Source organism: Athene noctua, chromosome 2, assembly GCF_965140245.1.
Source record: "Athene noctua chromosome 2, bAthNoc1.hap1.1, whole genome shotgun sequence".
Taxonomy (NCBI): Eukaryota; Metazoa; Chordata; class Aves; order Strigiformes; family Strigidae; genus Athene; species Athene noctua.
In genome coordinates this window covers 9,516,550-9,535,327 of record NC_134038.1, presented here as the reverse complement: position 1 = coordinate 9,535,327, position 18,778 = coordinate 9,516,550, and the positions used below count along the sequence as shown (strand labels likewise).

Genomic DNA, 18,778 nt, shown 5'->3' with positions numbered 1-18,778 from the left:
TACCTCTTTGTTACCTGAATACCTTTGTAAACCCAGTTCTACGTGATCTCTGAAAACGGACTCGAACCTCTAGTAAAACAAAGGCCTTGAATATTACATTACATTTCTCCCCAGTTGATGCAAAAGCAGGTGAAAGTCTTTCTTTGGGGAATTCTCCAGTGCTTTTAATTCTATGTTATTTTCCTCTGAAGATTTTACTGATTTCTCTAGTTATATTATTTTTGTATGGTTCATTTTACAGAGTATTTGGATAAATGGCAACCCTTAAATGTGTCCTCTGTTCTCATGGATTCATCCATCTCAAACTTTGAAGTTGTGCATGTTAGTAGAGATATATCAAATGACTTCTCCACTGCCAGAGATTTTTGTCTATCTGGTAAGAAATGGTTATTCATAGCCTTACAGAAAATACTGTCTTCTGAGCCTGAAAAGCCAGGAACACTTCCTCACACACTTCTGACATGGATACACTGATTTTATTTAATTTTAAAGACTACCCCGGTGTTTCGGAATTTGAGAAAAGGGAACAGAAATGCTTTATCTAATGAAAGATACAACAGACATAAAATGCCATACAGTGATTTTGTAATTTTGACACCTCTTGGGCACGGAGATCTCTTGCTTCTCCAGACATTGTCCAATTTCAAGAATATTATAGAAAATAATTAAAGGGATGATGTCATTATTTTCTAAAGAACAGTAAAGGGAAGCTCATCAAATAAGACAGATGGTAGAACCATCTACCATTATCTAAAGTAACCTGTATCTGTGACGCACAAGGGCAGGTTAATTGAGAGCTGGGATGAAGCAGAAGTTGGGCTGTAGTAACAACAAAGGAAACTTTTAATCAATAGCCTGACTAGACAGCAAAGAGTCCTTTAACTTCATATGACTGGCAAATCTTTGATGCCATAGAGCAGTAGAAATAAGGAAAAATTCCCACCTACTGCAAAGATGGTCCTTGGAATGGTACTGGTTTTTGCAGAAGATAGTCCTCACTCTATGAGGTTGAGCAGTGCAACTTACTGGTTTTCCTTTTCCTGTAACTGTTTGAAGGAGCCTTTCTAAAGGAAAAGTGTTGGATACCCACCTCTAGCTACAAACTGGGACAAGTGAGAGGATCACTTTTCTTATTCTGAAACCTTTCCTTGGGACTCACTGGGGACAGTTTGAATTCAGCTGAGGTCCTCAGTACTTTATTAGATGCTTTTCCTAAAACCTGTGATAGCAGTTCTCTTGCTGTATTGCTCAATTTTAAAGTCAATATAACCTTTTGTCCTTTGGCTATTTTGGAGAATGTTCTGGGAATCTGAGGACATTTATGTCCCATTATTCTTCTTTAGAGCTACTTCATATCCTTGTTGCTTGACTTATTGTAAAACATTTCTTTTAAGCATCTTATAACAATGTCATACAAAATACTTTGACGATATATTTTTACCTGCTCTTTTTCTTCACTTCTACCTCACAGCTTGTTCAGTGAACCAGTCATGTACAGTGGTTACACTGGAAATGCAGCCTTCAGCAATAAGATGCCTTTTCTACCCCGATACACAGATATGCACACATGGCATGCAAGGGCATAGCTGCTGGATTTTACTCAAAGAGCCAGCTACATACATCTACAGGAGACAAGGTAAGAGCCATTTAAAGCTGTGGAGGAAGGAACTCAACTGTGGTGGTCTGTGCACAATTCTTGTGAATGGAAGAGTGAGGAAATCCTCACTAGACATCAAGCAATATGGATGTCTCCAAGACAATTGTCCATTGCTGTTTCAGTGGAGTTATAGCCAAGCAGGATAGGAAAACATCCCCAAATACTTTCTATAAAAATGCATGAAGTCATAGTATTACCATCTGGTATTGAAGCAGCTATAATAAAGCAAATCTGGTCAACGAACGATGTTTTGAAAAGTTCAGAATGATAAAAGCAAACAAAAAAGCATTAATGAAAGTCCAGCTCCTTCTTTTTCATCTGGTTCTATATGTTATTCCTTTTAAACTCCAAGAATAACACAAGGAGTTTTGAAAACCCACTGTCAGTTGAAACTCTTAAGGACCGTCTCTGGAGAAAACAAACAAGCAAACAAAAAACCCTAAACCAAGATGAACTAATATTTTAAAGAAGTGAAAATTATTTAAGAGAGAAATAGAAGTTGTGTAGACAGGTAAAAATTCTATTTGGTCATGTACTTATTTGTAACTAAGTTTTGTTGGTTTTATCCCTTGATTTTAAAAGACACTGCTTTCTTTTTGTGTAATACTGAGTATTTATTTTATTAGAAGTAATTATAAATGAGGTAAGAATAAGGGGGAAAGGAAGAAATATTACATTTTCTCTTCCTTGAAATTTCTGTGAAGAGTTGACAAATCAATAAGAACCTCTGAGGTTCAAATTCGATGAGAGAAAAAGGGGTTTATCATTGTCAAATGAAACAAAATCACAAATGGAGACAGAAAAGCTAGACTTGTGTGTTTGTGTATTTCTGTACAGGTTTGGTTTTAGTCATACGACTTAGAATTTGGTTCCTTCCTATTAAATACATTTTTTAGGAGAGAAATATATAGTACAAGGTATCACTTAGCTCTGTTTTAAAGTAAAGCATTACTGAAAAACGTCTTCTTTGGATAGATAACCAATTATTCAGACAATCCTATATAGGAAAGAAAAAAATTTGGACCAAACTATAACCCCCTAATATTTCATAGTTTTCTGCAAGCAAAATATAAATTAAGATAAAAATTATATTTGATATAAAATGTAGATAGTGGCATAAGTTTTGTGGATGAGATGGTGATGAAGGCCTTCTGGTACCCTACAGCCTTTCATTCCCTTCTCTGGCATGTAGAAGGCATGCATGTCCCTGACTTAAAGTGAGCCCTTGCATTGGTGAGTCTCACTTCAAGAACAGCAGTCCCTACACAGGACTGTAGGGAATTTGGACATAGATTGTCCTCACTGCCTTCTGTTGAAGCTCTTCTGTCTCACCTGATGAAACAGCTACTGGAGAGGGGACTGAAGTGCAAGTCTTTCCTGGTGAGAGCCCAAACCAGTGAGCTGTGTGGTTATCTTTCCTCTCTCAGACTTGCTATAAACGTTTTAAGGTTTAACATTGTGCTTTTTAAAGCTGAGGGTGGGGGAGAAATCTGAAAATTTCTCTCTCTTTCTGTAGAAATGCTCAGATTTATATTCTAATATAATGTCTGATCTGGAAGAAATGTTTGAGTAAGGGTTTGGAAAGTTAAATGTTCATATCCAGTAGACAACATCTGGCATAGCGTGAAGTATTTTATAGGGAGAGAATAACACAGTTTTATCTATGTTTCATTTAAAGAAGTGAATTAGACACTTAACAGTTTAAAAATAAGGGAAATGGGATTAATTTTAATTTCTGAAATGGTACTAGAAAAAGGAAATTATTTTTCCTCTGTTCCTCCCCAATAGATTTATTCCTGCCCATTTCTGAATCAGATTTAAACCCATCTGTGTACATCCCATCCCATGGAGATCTGATGGGCAGATCCCAGGTGATTCGTATTGGCCTGGAGTGGAGAAATATCAGCCAGTTCCTGGGGATCCCGTACGCTGCACCTCCCCTTGCAGAGAGGCGCTTCCGTCCTCCAGAGCCCTTTGCTTGGGTGGAAACCTGGAATGCTACTCTGGCTCGGTAAGAAACTCCTTTGATCATCTGCAGAAGTGCTTGTCCACCCAGGTATATGAAAGTAGCTGGAGTGATGACCACGATATTCATGTCCTTTCTTGCAAAAAACTTATAGGGTACAGATTAATACAAGTTTGGGACTTTGTTTAGCAAAAAGAGTAATTACTCTGTCTATCTGTTAATGCATGCTATCACTTCAAGAAAAAAGACAGATTCCAGTACATTGCCTTGAATCTATGCATAACTCCCCACTGTCTGTCTGCTGTCAATCCATTTTCATTCTGAGTATTTACACATAAATTTTAAATATTTATACAAGTACATTTTGCTCCTGAAGAGCCATAAATTTGCAGACTATTTAATCAAACAGGCACTTCAGCCTTTCTGTAACCAGAAGCTGTGGACCTCATATAGAAATTCTCTGCCTAGTAGTGTCAGGAGATGGGACTGAAGGATCCAGATAGTCTTTTCTGTCCAAAAACTATTAAAAGGCAAATCCTTGCTAAATAGCTTGAACACAAGGAAAGAAGTTATAAACTTTTTAGGTAATGCCTTAAGAAGATACAAGAGCTAGGAACTGTATTAGCAGATGGGCTAAATTTCTCTTAAGTTCCTATATCTAGTGTTTCCCCTTGGCTGTCCATGGCTCTCCAGGACTGTACAGACATCACTGTTCAGTGAGTTTAGGTTGGAGGCACTCTGTGGACATAGCCTCTGTGTGCCTGTTTGTGTTTCATGTAGTCTTACAATACGAGTCTTCATTTTGTTGTGTTGGGTAACCAAAATGACTAATTGTGAATGTGTATTTCTTAAAAGAAAGTGTTTGAGCGACACTACTTAGTGTATCTGTGCTGTGGAACAAGTTAGGACAGTGGATTTATTTTTTTTAAAAAAAGCACAACAAATAGAAATGCAGTAACAAGAAACAAGATATGAAAATAGAGTGTTTTTATAGGGTCTTTCTCAGTGCATCCCTGCTCCACACAATAGCAAGCAAATGACAGAGCCCACGACACCCATCTGAGTGAGCCATGCTGCACGTGTATACAGAAATTTGATACAGGAGAGCTGGTACCTGATCATCTTCCTATCAATAAAAAGCAGACTGTTTCATGGCCAGACATGAGGAGATGCAAGAAAAAAAAAGAAAAAAAGATAGAAGCAAGAAACAGATATTGAAGGTGCACAACAGTCTAAAGGAGAGACTCTGGTGGAAGGATTTGGTGAACTTTCTGTAGAGGGAGTTGAAGAAATCAGGGCTGAGAGCTGAGGTTTAGCAACCCAAGGGCTTCCAAGAAAGCTAATATGGATGTGAGGTCTGTTGAGACCCTGTTATCCTTCCAGCCATGGCTGGCTATCTATTCAATTCCTGCCACCAGGAGTGTCCTCATGTGGTTAATAATTAACTACTTGAGCTAGATGATCTGTCCAAGAGCTTACATTAAGGAAATGATAGATTTTGAAAGGAAGCTGGGAGGACAGCACCCTGTTGGACTGACATGAATATCCACCTGATTGGTGAAAATGCTCCCTGAGGCTGCAGAGTTAGAGACCTACAGCTGTGTGGAAGCTGTTTGATCCCTCCATTACTCAGGATTTATCCCCAGAGGTTTCCAGCAAAGTCTGTGGTGAACTGAGTGAAAAAAGATAGTGTTGTCTTGAGGAGTTGAAGGACCATCGGGCCTTTGGTGGTCCCATCCTTCAGGCTGCACCCGAGTTGTGGAGGTGTTAACAGCAAAACCACAGTAACCACGCAGCCCCATGTATGTTGGAGGGATCTGGTGAGACATAGCTTTTTGTTTCTTCAGATGCACAGTGATGTTAGGTTAGCGCACACACCATGAACTCTTTGTGTCTGTAGCCACAGCGTAGTGTCTGCCAGGATTTTGGTAAGAGCCATCCACCTCTGCTGTCTGTCTTTGAAGACTTGGTGTTGGAATGAGCTTCCTGGCTGAGATTTTCAAAGCAATTTAGGGACCATAGTTAATCTGCTCCTATCTTTTGAATTCTCAGCGCTTCCTTAGGCCAATGAAGACCTTGGCCATTATCTTCTATTATTCATTTAAGGTCAAAAAAATAATTCTTTGAGCTTAGCACCATGGAGGCACACTTGGAGAATCAGAGGGACACACTTGGAGAATCAGAGGGACCTCACTCCCTGTGTGTATAGAAAATGTTGACATGGATTTTTTTTTAGGACTCTATATTGATGTTGCACACTATTTGTATGTAAGAAATTCACGTTAGCACAGTGACATTACTGACGGAAGATAAATATTTACTTATCAGCACAGACCTGATAAAAAACTTAAAAAAACCCCAAACCAACAAAACCAATCAAATAACCTGTCCAGCTGTTGGAGTCTCCAGCTGCTGGAGGAGCTGTGGCCATGCCTCAGCAGGTGGCAGCCTCTCCCCGGAGTCAGTCCTGCCATGAGGAGATCCTGGGAGCTGGAGGTACAGGGAATCTCCATGAGCTGTTACAAAAAAAACCCACCAAAAAAAACCCCAAACAAACAAACAAACAAACAAAAAAACCCCACAAAAAAAACACAAACAAAAACCCACGAGCACAGGTGATGATTCCTGTTGCCCTGTGGAAAGCTACATGATTAATAGGGTTTGACCTGTTGTTCTGGCCAGGTTCCTACCTGGGGATTTGTATTTTGTCTGCCTAAAATGGCTTTAACAGTTTTGGTTGGAGGTTATGTGCTTCTTTACATCAGTGTGAAAGCTATCGAGTGATATCACTGTCCTAGGAACCTGCCTTATAGAAAAATTTTGTAGAATGGCATTAAAGCTGGTCCTTTCCCTTGCAGTTTTCTATTAAATTCTGCAAGGGCATTAAAAATTATAATTCAGAAATAATGCTCTGAGATATTACTGTCTTTGCCATAGCCTCTTTTGGCTTCTTTTCTAATAACTTGTGATGATTTTCAATAACTGATTATGAGATATAAATATGTCTGTGAAGTAGACAGAACTGTCTTCAGAATAGTTTATATCTGAACTGCAGAAGTCATCCACTTGATTCTTGCTGTGGAGGGAGCTCAAGCATATGAATCTCATACAGATGATAGCCAGAAAATTATTTTTTGTACGTGGCTGGCTGGCTGAATGCCTTTAGAAAGGTTACTTTTAACATTGCTGGGCACTGTTAATGGTCTGCTATGAAGTTTAGGGCAAATGGATTTTAAAATGACTTTAAAATTTTAAACTTGCCATGTTTTCCTACAGACCACTAGAAATTAAAATAAATATAAACAAATGTAGCCTACAGACTAGAAGACATTAAAATAAATAACTGGCATTTTAGCGAAAGAGTGGATTACATAGGTGTGCAGGTAATAGCAGTGGGAGACTCATGCCTGAGACCCCCAATCCTGCTTCCCTTACATCTAATGATAATTTTGTGCAGTTTATGTAAAGCATGAGTTTTCTGAAGGCTTTTCAAGTTCTAATATTTTTAAAATGAGGCTAGTTTTCTGAGGGAAGGATCCTAAACATGAAAATACAATGTGTTTTTTGTATTTTTATGTGTTTATACAAACCCTCGTGTTTGTTACTAAGGTATAGGTGGGCATAGTTTTAAATGTGGTTGAGATCTACAAATTTAAAGATTTGATAAACTTAGTGCATCCAAATATAATGAAACAGCATCAGTGGGAAAAGTATACAAACCTTTTTATCGTAATTTTCTCAATCTGTGTCTCTAGAGCGGCTTGTTGGCAGCCAGGAGATGGAGACGCCCCGTCATACTCTGTCAGTGAAGACTGCCTATATCTGAATGTCTTTGTTCCTGCCACCACTGTAAGTAGGAGATGGGCTGAATTTTTTTGTAGCTGAGTACTGTCTCTTTTCAAAGTACTTTTGATTGGCATGAATGATTGTATTTCATGTGGCGTTCACAAAGCCCTGCAAGGTTAAAATAGGTGCTCTCTTGTTTGTACTGGTGCAAGAGTATTCCCTATAGGCTTTCACTGAGCTGTGTTTGGGTAACTAGGAGGGTAGAAAATTAAAAACCTAGAAATAAGAGAGACAAAGAGGGAAATAAAACACAAGAAGAAGGTGGCAGCAAAAGAGGATAAATTAAGGACAGAAATGGCAATGTCCCTGAAATGAGACCATTTGTCCAGGAGACAATAATGTGTTACAACACATCGTATCAACACCACCAGTTGAGCAGCAGCAGATGAGTTTTTTTTTCACCCTCATCTTTACTATTCCTCTGTTGGCATCCGTGGGAGCTCTGTTGAGGAATGAGGTTAGCAAGCAATACTAGATTTGTGCCCAGCTTGCAGAGCATAAAAATAGATGTTTTAAAGATGACCGGGCCAGTGGTAGAATCTAAGTAATTGTTATTTGAAAGCTCTTGAATTTCTCATTCTAAACAGACATAAAATAAAGCTTCAAGTCAGAGCCAAGCTTAGATGATTGGCCAAATCCCTGGGGGGCTGGGGATAAAGATGCTGAATAACATGTGGATCCCATCGAAGAGTGAGCCCAGAGCACAGCAATAGAGCTTTCTTTTCCACAGTTCTGGTAATTTTCAGAAGGTGATGGTGGTTATAATAGAAATTTGTGAGTCTGTCATGCTACAAAGAGCTGGTTTAGCTATCTGACAGCAGCAGACAAAGTCCCTTCCAGGTCCTTTTAATCACCAGAAAGACCAGCAGTCTGCTTTCTCCGTGCAACACTGGACTGTCATTTTGCCTTCAGTGCAGTCATCGCTTATTGAAAGCATCGGGTCACTGTCCCAGGCAGTTTGCCAACTCTATTTAAGTGCTGCTTTCAAGATAGCTTATTTGAAAGCATTGTATTTTCTACCATCTGATAGGCTAAATAGGCTTGTTTTTTCTCCTTAGCGGTACTGAGAATTGAATCCCTCCTGTCTTTTGTAGAGGTGTAAGGTAGAAGTAGATCCGATCAAGTCAATCAGTTTCACAAGTGTAAGTCTAGCCCAAGAGAGAACCAAAACTTCTGTTTTTGCAGAAGTAGCTGGGAGCAGAAGGCATGGCATTTTCCTGTTTCTTTTTGTGGTGAGCTCTATTTTTTACTCACATACAGAGAGCTATAGTTACATATTTTCAGCCCACAGAAAGTTAAATTAGCTAGTAAATACTGAATATAAAATCTCCTGGAGAGCAGCAAAGGCAGAGGTCATTCAGGAGCATTTTGAGCCTGAACCAGAGCATGGTGCAGGGACTGCTGCCTGTCACCAAAAGACTCTAAGCATCAAGCTGTGAAGAAGGTGAATGACATCACCTCATTTTGCTTCCAAAGCTACGTGTACCACATAACCTTCCAAATAAAACTGACACTTCTGAGAGACTTTTTTCCACCTATAACCATCACCACCTGTCACAGTAGCAAAGCAAAGCTGTGCTTCAGCTTGATTTACAAACGGTTCAAATGTAAGATCAAGAGCTTAAATTCTCCACTAAATAAGAATAGAAAATGTATCCTCTCTCCTTTTCTCCCATCCCCTGCACATGTTATTCCCATCCTTATTGCATCATCCCTGTTGCACTCAATTTTTTTCAGAGCAATATTGTACAGTAGTAAAAGCACTGGAGGTTGCCTGGCTTGGTAGAGTTTAAATCGCTCTCTGCCAAATAGCTCATTATGTGTTTTACAGAAGGATGGAAAAGGTGGTTCTGAATATTATGAAGCCTTTCAGACTTCCAGCTGACTTTGCAGCTTCCTGGTGGATGCTGAACTTCTCCTCCCTCTTGAGGGTTTGCACATGGGACCTAAGACCCTGCAGGCTTGAAACCGTGGTGGAGCTGCTGGGCTCCCCAGAAGACCTTGCCCAGCTAGTGAAGCCACAGAGCCATCTGACCGCGTCCCAGATTTTACACCTCAAAGTGCAACTGTCTGTGTTTTGTTTCTAAGCATGGAGCAAAATCCTGCACTGCACAGTAGCCACGTGGAAACCATGGCCTGTCTGTGAGGAACATGCTGGTTCCACTCTGCCCAGCTGTCGTGACTGCCCTACAGCCTGGCACTGACACTGGTGGTGCTGTGTCTGAGCCTGGTTCCAAGTGGTGGGTGAAGGGACTGGCTCCAGTAGGCTTTAGTTAAGGTCTTGTGTTTCTTCTGCCTCATGGATTTAATTGCAGTGTTTTGTTAGATTTGGTTGAGAACAAGGATTGGGAGAAATTCACTTATATTTAAAATAAATTATCCAGCAGCTAATGTATAGTAAAAAATTAATTGGTTACCAGATAGATAGATAGATGACATGAAATATCTTGTATTGTGAGGCATGGTTCAATTACAGCATGAAAATAATTGTGCTATGCTATTAAAATGGCTAACAAGAAATGGGAAGGCAATTATGTTAAACAGCCTTAATCTAAAATGCCCAAATACATGAGCTCTGAGACTGAAATCCTTTGGGATTAAAACCAAAATTATTATTTTGTGATCATCTACCTTTACATAGGAGAGAGATCTGTCATTGCTTGATGCAGACTAGAAATGGGAATGCTACATCCAGACACTTGGTACTGGGGACATTCGCAGTGCTAAATATTCCCTCAGATTGCTCCATATTTGTTGCAGCAGGCTTTGTTTTGACATTTTAAAATTTTATCTTCTGTCTTTGCCTTTCTTAAGCTTTTCATTGCTACAGCATTGGGTAAAGTTGCTCAGCATAATGTAATATAAAACTTACAGGACAGCTGGAGGTCATGGTCCTCTGCAGGCTGTGGGCACATGGGAAACGCCTAGTTTGAACGTCAGGCTTAACTATGCTGATCTGAGGGGATGGAGCAGGCTCAACATCATGTTTAATACTGTTTTAGCTGACATGGCTCGATGTGGTTATATTTTAGAATGCATTTCCATGTGAAAACAGACTCATTTTTTTCTTTACCCCCCTTTCTCTCGCTGTGCTGCATGGAGTGCAGAAATGAGAACCAGGGACACGGCACTTTGAATTAGGCAATTTCTATTCAGGAGCAGAAGTTCCTGAGAGAGAGCAGCATGTTTCAGTGCTTGCAGATTCTTGGGTTTTCTCGGTACCTTTTCATGTTTACAAGAAGCCTCTGAAGTGATTCTCCAGATAGATAAGTGAGGAGCGCACACAGTTATGACAAATTAAAGGCCAGCTGAGGGGATTTTGCCTCCTACCCTGTAATTTTGCAGAAGGCTGCAACCATCACTTCTCTGCTGCTTCTTCTGTGCATCCAATCACATTTTTGCTGGAGACAACGCTTGCCAGAGCAGATGGGACTGCTGTGTTTAGCTAAGCTCCATCCAGAAAATAACAGCAGCAGAGTCCAATGCCCTCTAGCTGCAGGGAAAAACAAATCTCAGATGTACTTTGATGCTGCTGCAGGGGCCACCAGCCTTTCTTTGAAAAACACCACCAGCTGCCAAAGCAGAAAGTGGGATGGGTGGGTGCGTGTGACCTGCTGCTGAACAGAGGAGAGAGGAGCCTCCTTCAGGATACTCCCAAAGTGAGCAATAGGGGATGAAAGTGCTGAATGGAAAACTGAGGTTACACCTTGAAAAAAACCTTTCTAGCATTGGAGCAGGTTATTCAGCTTTATGCAGCAGAAGGGGGGGGGGGGGGGGGGGGAGCAAAAAAAAAACCCAAACCCCTTCTATATGTTTCACTGGTGTTGCTTCTGAGTGTCATCTTAACAGAGCTTCATCTGCTGGTAAAGGCCGAGGTGTCCTGGGGCAGTTCTGCTTTTGTGTTGCTCACGCAGTGGCAGCATAGCTGCAGCCCTGCTGTGTGTGCAGAGAGGGTCCACACAGATGGGGTGCTGCCTTGGGAAAAGGCCTCAGTTTCTCAGCAGATTTGGGTGGCTCTGCAAGGAGTGCTAACGTGGGCAGCAGCCCATTGTAACTTCTTCCCATCCTGGGAGTCCTGCTGGGCTCTTTCAGGGCAGAACCCCTCTGTGCTCCATGAGAAGTGAGTCTCTCCCATGCAGAGACAAAGTCCTCTCTGCAGAACCCCTCAGTATATCTAGTAGGGGAAAACCTCCATGGGGATTGAAGGAGCAATGAGGAACTCTTGTCAAGTGAGATTTTTTTTGACTAGGCAGTGTTTAACTGCTGAAGACTGGAGAATAGGAAGCAGCCCTGCATAGGTATTGAGTTAATCCTGCTCAAGATGAAACAGCACAACAGGCCTTTTCTTTCTCCTGTTTCCCACTTGTTTGAACTTTTCCTGTGTGTTTGTGTAAAGCAGACACGTTACAACAAAGCCAAGCTTACCACATGGTCAATGGCCAAGTCAGCAGGATGGGTCTGCCTTGAGCTAACCTGGTAGAGTTTTTGGCTGGTGGAACACAGTGGGGCCATTAAATCTTTGTACTGGACATAGTGTGCTCTTTAATGATATATAGGTAATTTTAGACAATTTAGCCCTAGAACCTGAGCCAGATGGCCAGATATCCTCTCATTATGGTCACTGTTAAGGAGCTATGAATGGCTTGAATAATTTTAATGGGGAAGATGCTTGTGTTCTCATCAGTGACCTACAAAAGCAGTTGGCTGCAAGAATGTTAACTTCATTGTTGTCATGGCAGGTCAAAAACATGTCAGTGTTGCTGTTTTTCCACAATGGAGGAAGTTACAATGCTGAGGCAGGAAAGACAACCATAGATGGATCATACCTAGCTGCCATCAGTAACGTCATTGTTGTGACAGCAAACTACCGAGTTGGTGTTTTTGGCTTCCTTAGTACTGGTAAGTCATGGATTTCTAGAACAGACACGACTACAAGCTTAATTAAATTCTACAACACTTCTGGGGTTTGTTGTTGTTGTTGTTTTTGTTTGTTTGTTTTTAAAGGTAAGTTATTTTTTAATTTGAGAAACCCATATCTTTCACTGATTGTTTTTTGGGGGCAAATGGCCAAGAAATGGTGGGGACTTGAGGTAAAGGGACAAGAACAAACAAAACCCAAGCATCTATATCAAACTACTGGCTAGACATCTGTTTGCACTTGAAGCTGTGGTTATTTGGTTTTGTAGAGACACATGAAGATAGGTTAGCCATTAAAGTTCCTGCTAATTTCAGTGGCATGTCATATGGTTTTCAATGTCTCCAACTTCCAGCTGTTCCATTCTTGAAATTTTGCTAGTGGTTGATTGTGCCTGAGTCAGGTTGGGGAAGAGGCAGAGAGGGGTAACTGCAGGTGAATGGTAAGAAGGACATGAAAGTATGGAAACTATAGCACAAAGGTAGTTGATTGCTTCTCAGTAATTCAGCCTGACTTCTCTGAAGGACTTGCCATGTTTAATTTGAATTCTGTTAATCTCTTTTGCTGTCCTGGATGTGACTGAACATTTTCATGTTCTCTGTTTGCGTCCCTTCCCCATACTCTAGTGTAAAGGTCACTTTTGCTCTCCTGTTGCCTCCTAGTAACAATTGCCATTAAAAATTATACAAATTCCCATTACATACAGGATTTTATGTTGTACAAAGAGGCACATACACATGAAAAGTCACATTCACATGTCCCTAAACCTTTGTGGTAGTGTCATCTGGTCTATGGGATTGTTTGGGGGGGTTTTTTGTTGTTTTTTTGGTTTGTGTTTTTTTTTTTTCTTAATTTTGCCTCTTATTAGATTCGCCTGTTTAAGCAAGGAGGGAACACTTTCTACCATTTTTCAATTCTGTCTGGGGCAGGAGAACTTAAGGTAGAGAGCCATGGAGAGAAAATGCAACAATTGCAAGTGGAATTCTGGCTCCATTGGTCTGGTGGCAATTTTTGATCACCCTAGTGGACATTTTAGTACCTTAATAACTTTTAGGAGGTTATATTTGCCATGTTTGCAAATATCAGACCTACATACTTTGTCTCATGATTCTTTTGAGCATTTACTGCTGGCAACATTGGGTGAATTTTGCCTAGTTTGGGTTTATAGCTGCATCTACTGGGTACTGTTTCCCTTCTTTGTTTTACTGTTTCGTTCAAAGCTCACTCCCGTCAAAGCCTGTTTTTCATTCAGTAACTAGAGAGCTGGCACTACAAACTCCTTACTCATTTAGATATGAATTTGGTAATAGGTGTATCTGTGGAAAGAATCACTGTTTTCATCAGTGCAAACCAGATGCTTATGAAAGTGATACTTTGTCTTCATTTTGGCTAGAGCCAAATGCAGTGTGAATATGTGCTGTGAGAGCTTCCATTACGCAGCACTGCCCACGCATTACCCACTAACCTCCCTCAGCCCTGTGAATCTCACCTGGGTTTCTTCCTAAGTGGAAAGTGCGAGCTGGGATGAATATATTATATAGCAGTATTTATATGATGGTCCATAATTTAGTGACCAGGATGAATTTTCCAGCCTCTTTTTAATGGGGATCTGCACCCATGGCCCAAAACATCAGTTCATGAGCTGAATGTACTGAACTGGCATTCCTGCAAACCTTCAGATAGGTGTGGTCCATTGCAGATAGGGAACATTCAGGGGCCTTCTGCTTCTCTGTACTGTTGAGATGCAGCCAGGGACAAGTGCAGTTTTTCCTGGCCTCTTGCCCTGTGGGAAATCCTTGGCATGCATTTGGGAAAATACTATTGCTGCAGAAGGATCTAGAACAAGTTACAAAAGGTCTTCAAAGAGTCACTGGAGCAAGCTAAGAACCACATTCATGGGAAGCTCTAAAAATTCCTTCAGTGCCACACTCCTGTCTCCCCTACATCCCCTTTAGTCCATGCAGGGGTGATGAGCTGTGATATGCCTGCACCAGGCTCCCTGTCAGCATGGATATATCCATTCTGTTGAGCAGTGCTCCCGCTGTAATAACTATTCTTTAGTCCACCACAGGGTGGTGGAGTACCTTTGACTCCTTCTGTACATAACCAGTAGCCACTGGTGATTTGCAGTGAAGGTTATCAAGCTGGGTTAAATACTATAAGAGTTTTTTCCCCAAACCAAATCCTTAATAACACACCAGGGATGTTTCCATTTGTACTGAAAGACTTGGACAAATTCTGGTCCTTTGGAAGTTTTACCATCAGTTCCAAAGGTTGCAGGAGTTCGTCCTTAGGGCTGGGGGGACTTTAGCAGAAGGACTGTTAGAAGGCTCTGAAGTTATAAATGCAAGTTATGATCCTGTGAGCAATATAATTTTCATTGTCCAGTTAAGCAAAGTGACGAATCCTCTCATGTTGATTTATTGTACATTGCAAAACTAGAAATGAAGAAGTTAAATGGAGATTTTGGGTGAGGAAGGGTAGTGAAAGCAAGAGATGTCCTTTTTTTCTGTTTGTTTTTTGGTTAGTTCTGTAGTTGTTTTGGTCTCTCATTGACAGGGCTGTTGCAGGGTGTCAAAGATCTCTGATTCTTCTAAGTATACAGGATGTTTAATTTGCTGTCACTCATGAATGTTGCAAAAAGTGATGTACATTCCTACTAGTGCCTTTACCTCTCGCTTTGCACACAGAAAAGTTAAGGTGAAATGCCAGTGATATGTACGGCAGGAGTATGGAGAAGACAGTCATATTTTTAGGCCTGATTCTTTTAAGAGTCCACGAAGTCATATTAAACAGGATGATTTTCATGCTTTTCCAGTTTAGTAACAACTGAAATGTGTATGTTTGTTATTGTTTGCTTCCTTCTAAACACGTTTCTTTTCATTTTCCTGTGGTCCCCAGGAACACAATCTTTTACTGCAGAAAGACCACTTACGAGATTATAATCCAGACCTATCACTCAGGCAGTGGAAAAGATTCCTGGCAGACATGTTTATTTTATGCTAACTATTGTGAATGTCTGTGCATGCATCTGTTCCCCAGTGTGGTACATTTCAAAACCTGGCTATTGTTTCGGCAGGGCAAAAGGAACTGGTTATTTCCCTCCTCAGTCTTGTTGTACTGGTAGTCAGCCACATTGTGTGTCTAAAACATTTACATGGATTTCACTTCCTCTGGTGAGGACTCACGAGTCATGAAGGTTTCTCAGTTCCCTTGAACTGAGGTTTCCTTTTTAACAGCATAGAATGGATTTATTGCTGGATTGAGAACACTGGAAACTGGTTATGGCGTGCAGTACAAACTCAAAAAATCCCTACAGACTAAAGCAGGGTTTTTTTTTTTTTAATTGCTTCACAGGTGTGGCTTGGACTGATTATCTGAAACTATAGCTATGGGTGGAAGGTTGTAGTTTCTGGGGCAATTTAGTTCTTGGCTGTGCTATTGAAAGGGCACTTACAGTGATGGCTATTGTGCTGTGCAAGGCCATCAATAATCCAGTCTGCTCTATATTCTATTCTGCTGCCGAAGTCGGTCTCTATGATTTAATATATTATAGAATTTATTATGGTAGACATATGTATATCAGCTACAGGATGTAGCTTTTAAACTGTCCTTTGCCTGAAACAGGACTACTTGTCCCCAAAGTGGCAGCTTTTTATTAAGAGTCCATGAAGTCATATTAAACAGGATGATTTTCATGCTTATATTTAGCACTGTCGTCCTTTTCCAGTTTAGTAATAATTGAAATGTGTATGTTTGTTACTGTTTGCTTCCTTCATTTTGATTCACTAGATTCTGAGCCTACCTTTACTTTAAAATTGTACTATTTGGTCTTGGCAATGGAAGAAACAAATAGTTTCAGCTGTGTTTCTATTCCTGGCTTTTCTCTTTTTTTTTTTTTTTTTTTTCCCCCACAAGTTTTTAGTGTGAAGAATTTAAAATCATTAAAAATGAATGGCTTATTGTGGATTAAAAGGAGGTAGACAGTGAATAATAATTTTCTATTCCTGTCTTTCAGACTGTGTAGGAATTACTTATTTCTGCTTTAGTTGATATAAAATTAAGCTTGCCTAGGTGTTTGCATCATTAGAGGCTTTCAGCCCTAGTTTCCTATTAATCAAAGTTATCAAGTTACCACGGGTTGGTGTTGAAAAGAAAGAAATCTTTTCAGTGGTGATACCTCAGCATGGGGAGTACATGATTAATTATTTTTCTTTTGTTTTCATGGGAACAAAAATATGAACACATATAAATCATATCTCTATCATTTAGACATAGGTCAGTCTCAAAGGATATATATGGAGATATTATAAATTATAAACCAATATCTATCTGTATGTGTGTAAAGAAATGCAAGATGATATGACTTGCAAATGATTGGTCAGACAGTGTAAAGGGGGTGTAGGAAGCAAACAGATGCAATAAGGTGTACTTCAGGAAAACAGTCAATGATCCTTACTGGGTCCCTTCCAGCTTGAGAAGTTGGCAAATACACTGATTTTTTGTTTACTTTTAATTCATTTTAAGATTGAGCTACTTATGTAGAAACAGAATCTCATGGCCTGAATTTATGGATACTTGAGCCTGGATTCAAGTCTTCTGCTGTGAGGTGTCCAAATGAACCTTGGAAGTTGGAGTGTTATTTTTCTATTGTGACAGATAGTTAGGCACCCCCCAGGATGTCTGGTGGAGTAGTAAAACTGAAATGGAGTCAATCTGTTAAGTGATGACCTTGGAAGAAACCAGTTCAGACTTCCAAACTCTGGTATCAGTTTTGTCATGGTTCAGATGCAAGAGCTGCTAAAAACGTAACATTTAATCAAAACATCAAATGTTTATAGATTTATTTCTTTTCAGACCTATTTATTTATTTTCCACAATAGGTTCTCCTGAGGTGAGTGGAAATGCTGGCCTTTTGGATCAACTGGCCGCTTTGAAGTGGGTGCAACAGAACATTGCCAGCTTTGGAGGAGATCCGAGCCGGGTTTCTTTAGGAGCTGACCGCGATGGGGCAGATGTCACCAGCATTCATCTGTTCACAGAGGCAGCAGATATGGACCTCTTCAGGAGGGTGGTGTTGATGGTAAGTCCCATTCCTGCCATGTCACAGTGAAAGGATGTTGTTACAGACATGAGGATGTTGCAGTGTGTGGGTGGTGGTTTTATTTCATCCATACCTTGGCAGCACTAATAGGGCTGTTACTGCTACAGTTCTTTTTCATCTCACCTGTAACTGCTATCTCCAGGAGCTGGGTGCTTCACAAGGGTGTACAAGAGGTGCACTTTGGTGATTGATTTAGTCATAGTAAGAATCTGGTTTTCGTCACTGTGGTTTTTTGTGTATTATATAAATAGTCTTGTTTCATAACTTATAGGTACAACAGGTTAGTTTCCGTTCCATAAATACAGTTGTTGATCAGCAGTTTTTAGACTCTAAAACTGATGAGCCAAACATCCGCATGTTTAAAGTATCCAATCTCTTTATCTGATCTCATGACAGACTTCATTTAAAAGAAAAAGCAAGTTTCAGAGAGAGAGTAAAAATCCGTTTACCCAAGGGCTTGTTTGCTGTCAGCTTGGACCATTTTCACAGTCACCCCCAAGTGATCCGTATTTTACAGCCCTTCCTGTGTCAAGTCTCAGGACTTACTCTGAGATCACATTTGTCAGCATCGATACTACCATTACTGATCTTTACAGTCTCAGACGAGAGTAGTGCTCTCTGAAATGAGGTTTAATCTTCAGTGGAAGTTTACACATCCAGCAGGAATGGTACTTGGACAAAATGATATATCTGCTAGCAGTGTTGACTTGAAACAGTGAGCAGAGGAATACAATTCTTGGTCCAGGAAACCTAGGACTAATTAAATAAAATCTTGCCTTGGAGATAACGACATCTCTATTAATTACTTGATTTTTCTTCAGTGTGCCTTTGTTCCAGGAAACATAACTTGCCTTCTACATCTCCATGTCTCAGTAAGATTATTTAAAATTGCATCATTCTAGAGGGGAAGGCAAGGAGAGTTGTTGAAAATTGCTGTTCAGGTAGTTGGGTTTTTTCCGTCATTCTCTGATAATTCCTCACATAGTTCCTAGATTTTTAGTCATCTCTTGGCATAGCAGTTAATTTGCTAGTAGACCCAGAGTCCTTTTCTCTCAGAGTACAGTTTCATCCTACTCTTCCTCTGAAGACACAAACCCTTTACTGACATGGCTTAGGACTGGGCCCTGTGGAATCTGTAACAGGATACAGTGCAGTTTACCAGTTGAGCAACTTATGAAAGGGAAATGCAGGGAACTCTTCGCTTATCCTTATTTCTGGAGTGTAGTTCCACATTACATCTTTTCTTTTATAAAATAAACTTTTAACTCCTCCTTTCTCCTCCAGCAGGAC

At 40.3% G+C, this 18,778-nt stretch overlaps 1 protein-coding gene across 1 annotated transcript in view; it reads left to right on the top strand.

Annotated features, from left to right (window-relative positions):
• The window catches only part of TG (thyroglobulin), a 160,686-nt gene that overhangs the window by 75,166 nt on the left and 66,742 nt on the right, over positions 1-18,778 (top strand). The window contains exons 36-41 of the mRNA XM_074897572.1: positions 242-376; positions 1,472-1,636; positions 3,446-3,668; positions 7,379-7,472; positions 12,209-12,368; positions 17,268-17,467. Coding sequence (XP_074753673.1) covers positions 242-376; positions 1,472-1,636; positions 3,446-3,668; positions 7,379-7,472; positions 12,209-12,368; positions 17,268-17,467 — 977 coding nt within the window. The remainder of the gene's footprint in view (positions 1-241; positions 377-1,471; positions 1,637-3,445; positions 3,669-7,378; positions 7,473-12,208; positions 12,369-17,267; positions 17,468-18,778) is intronic.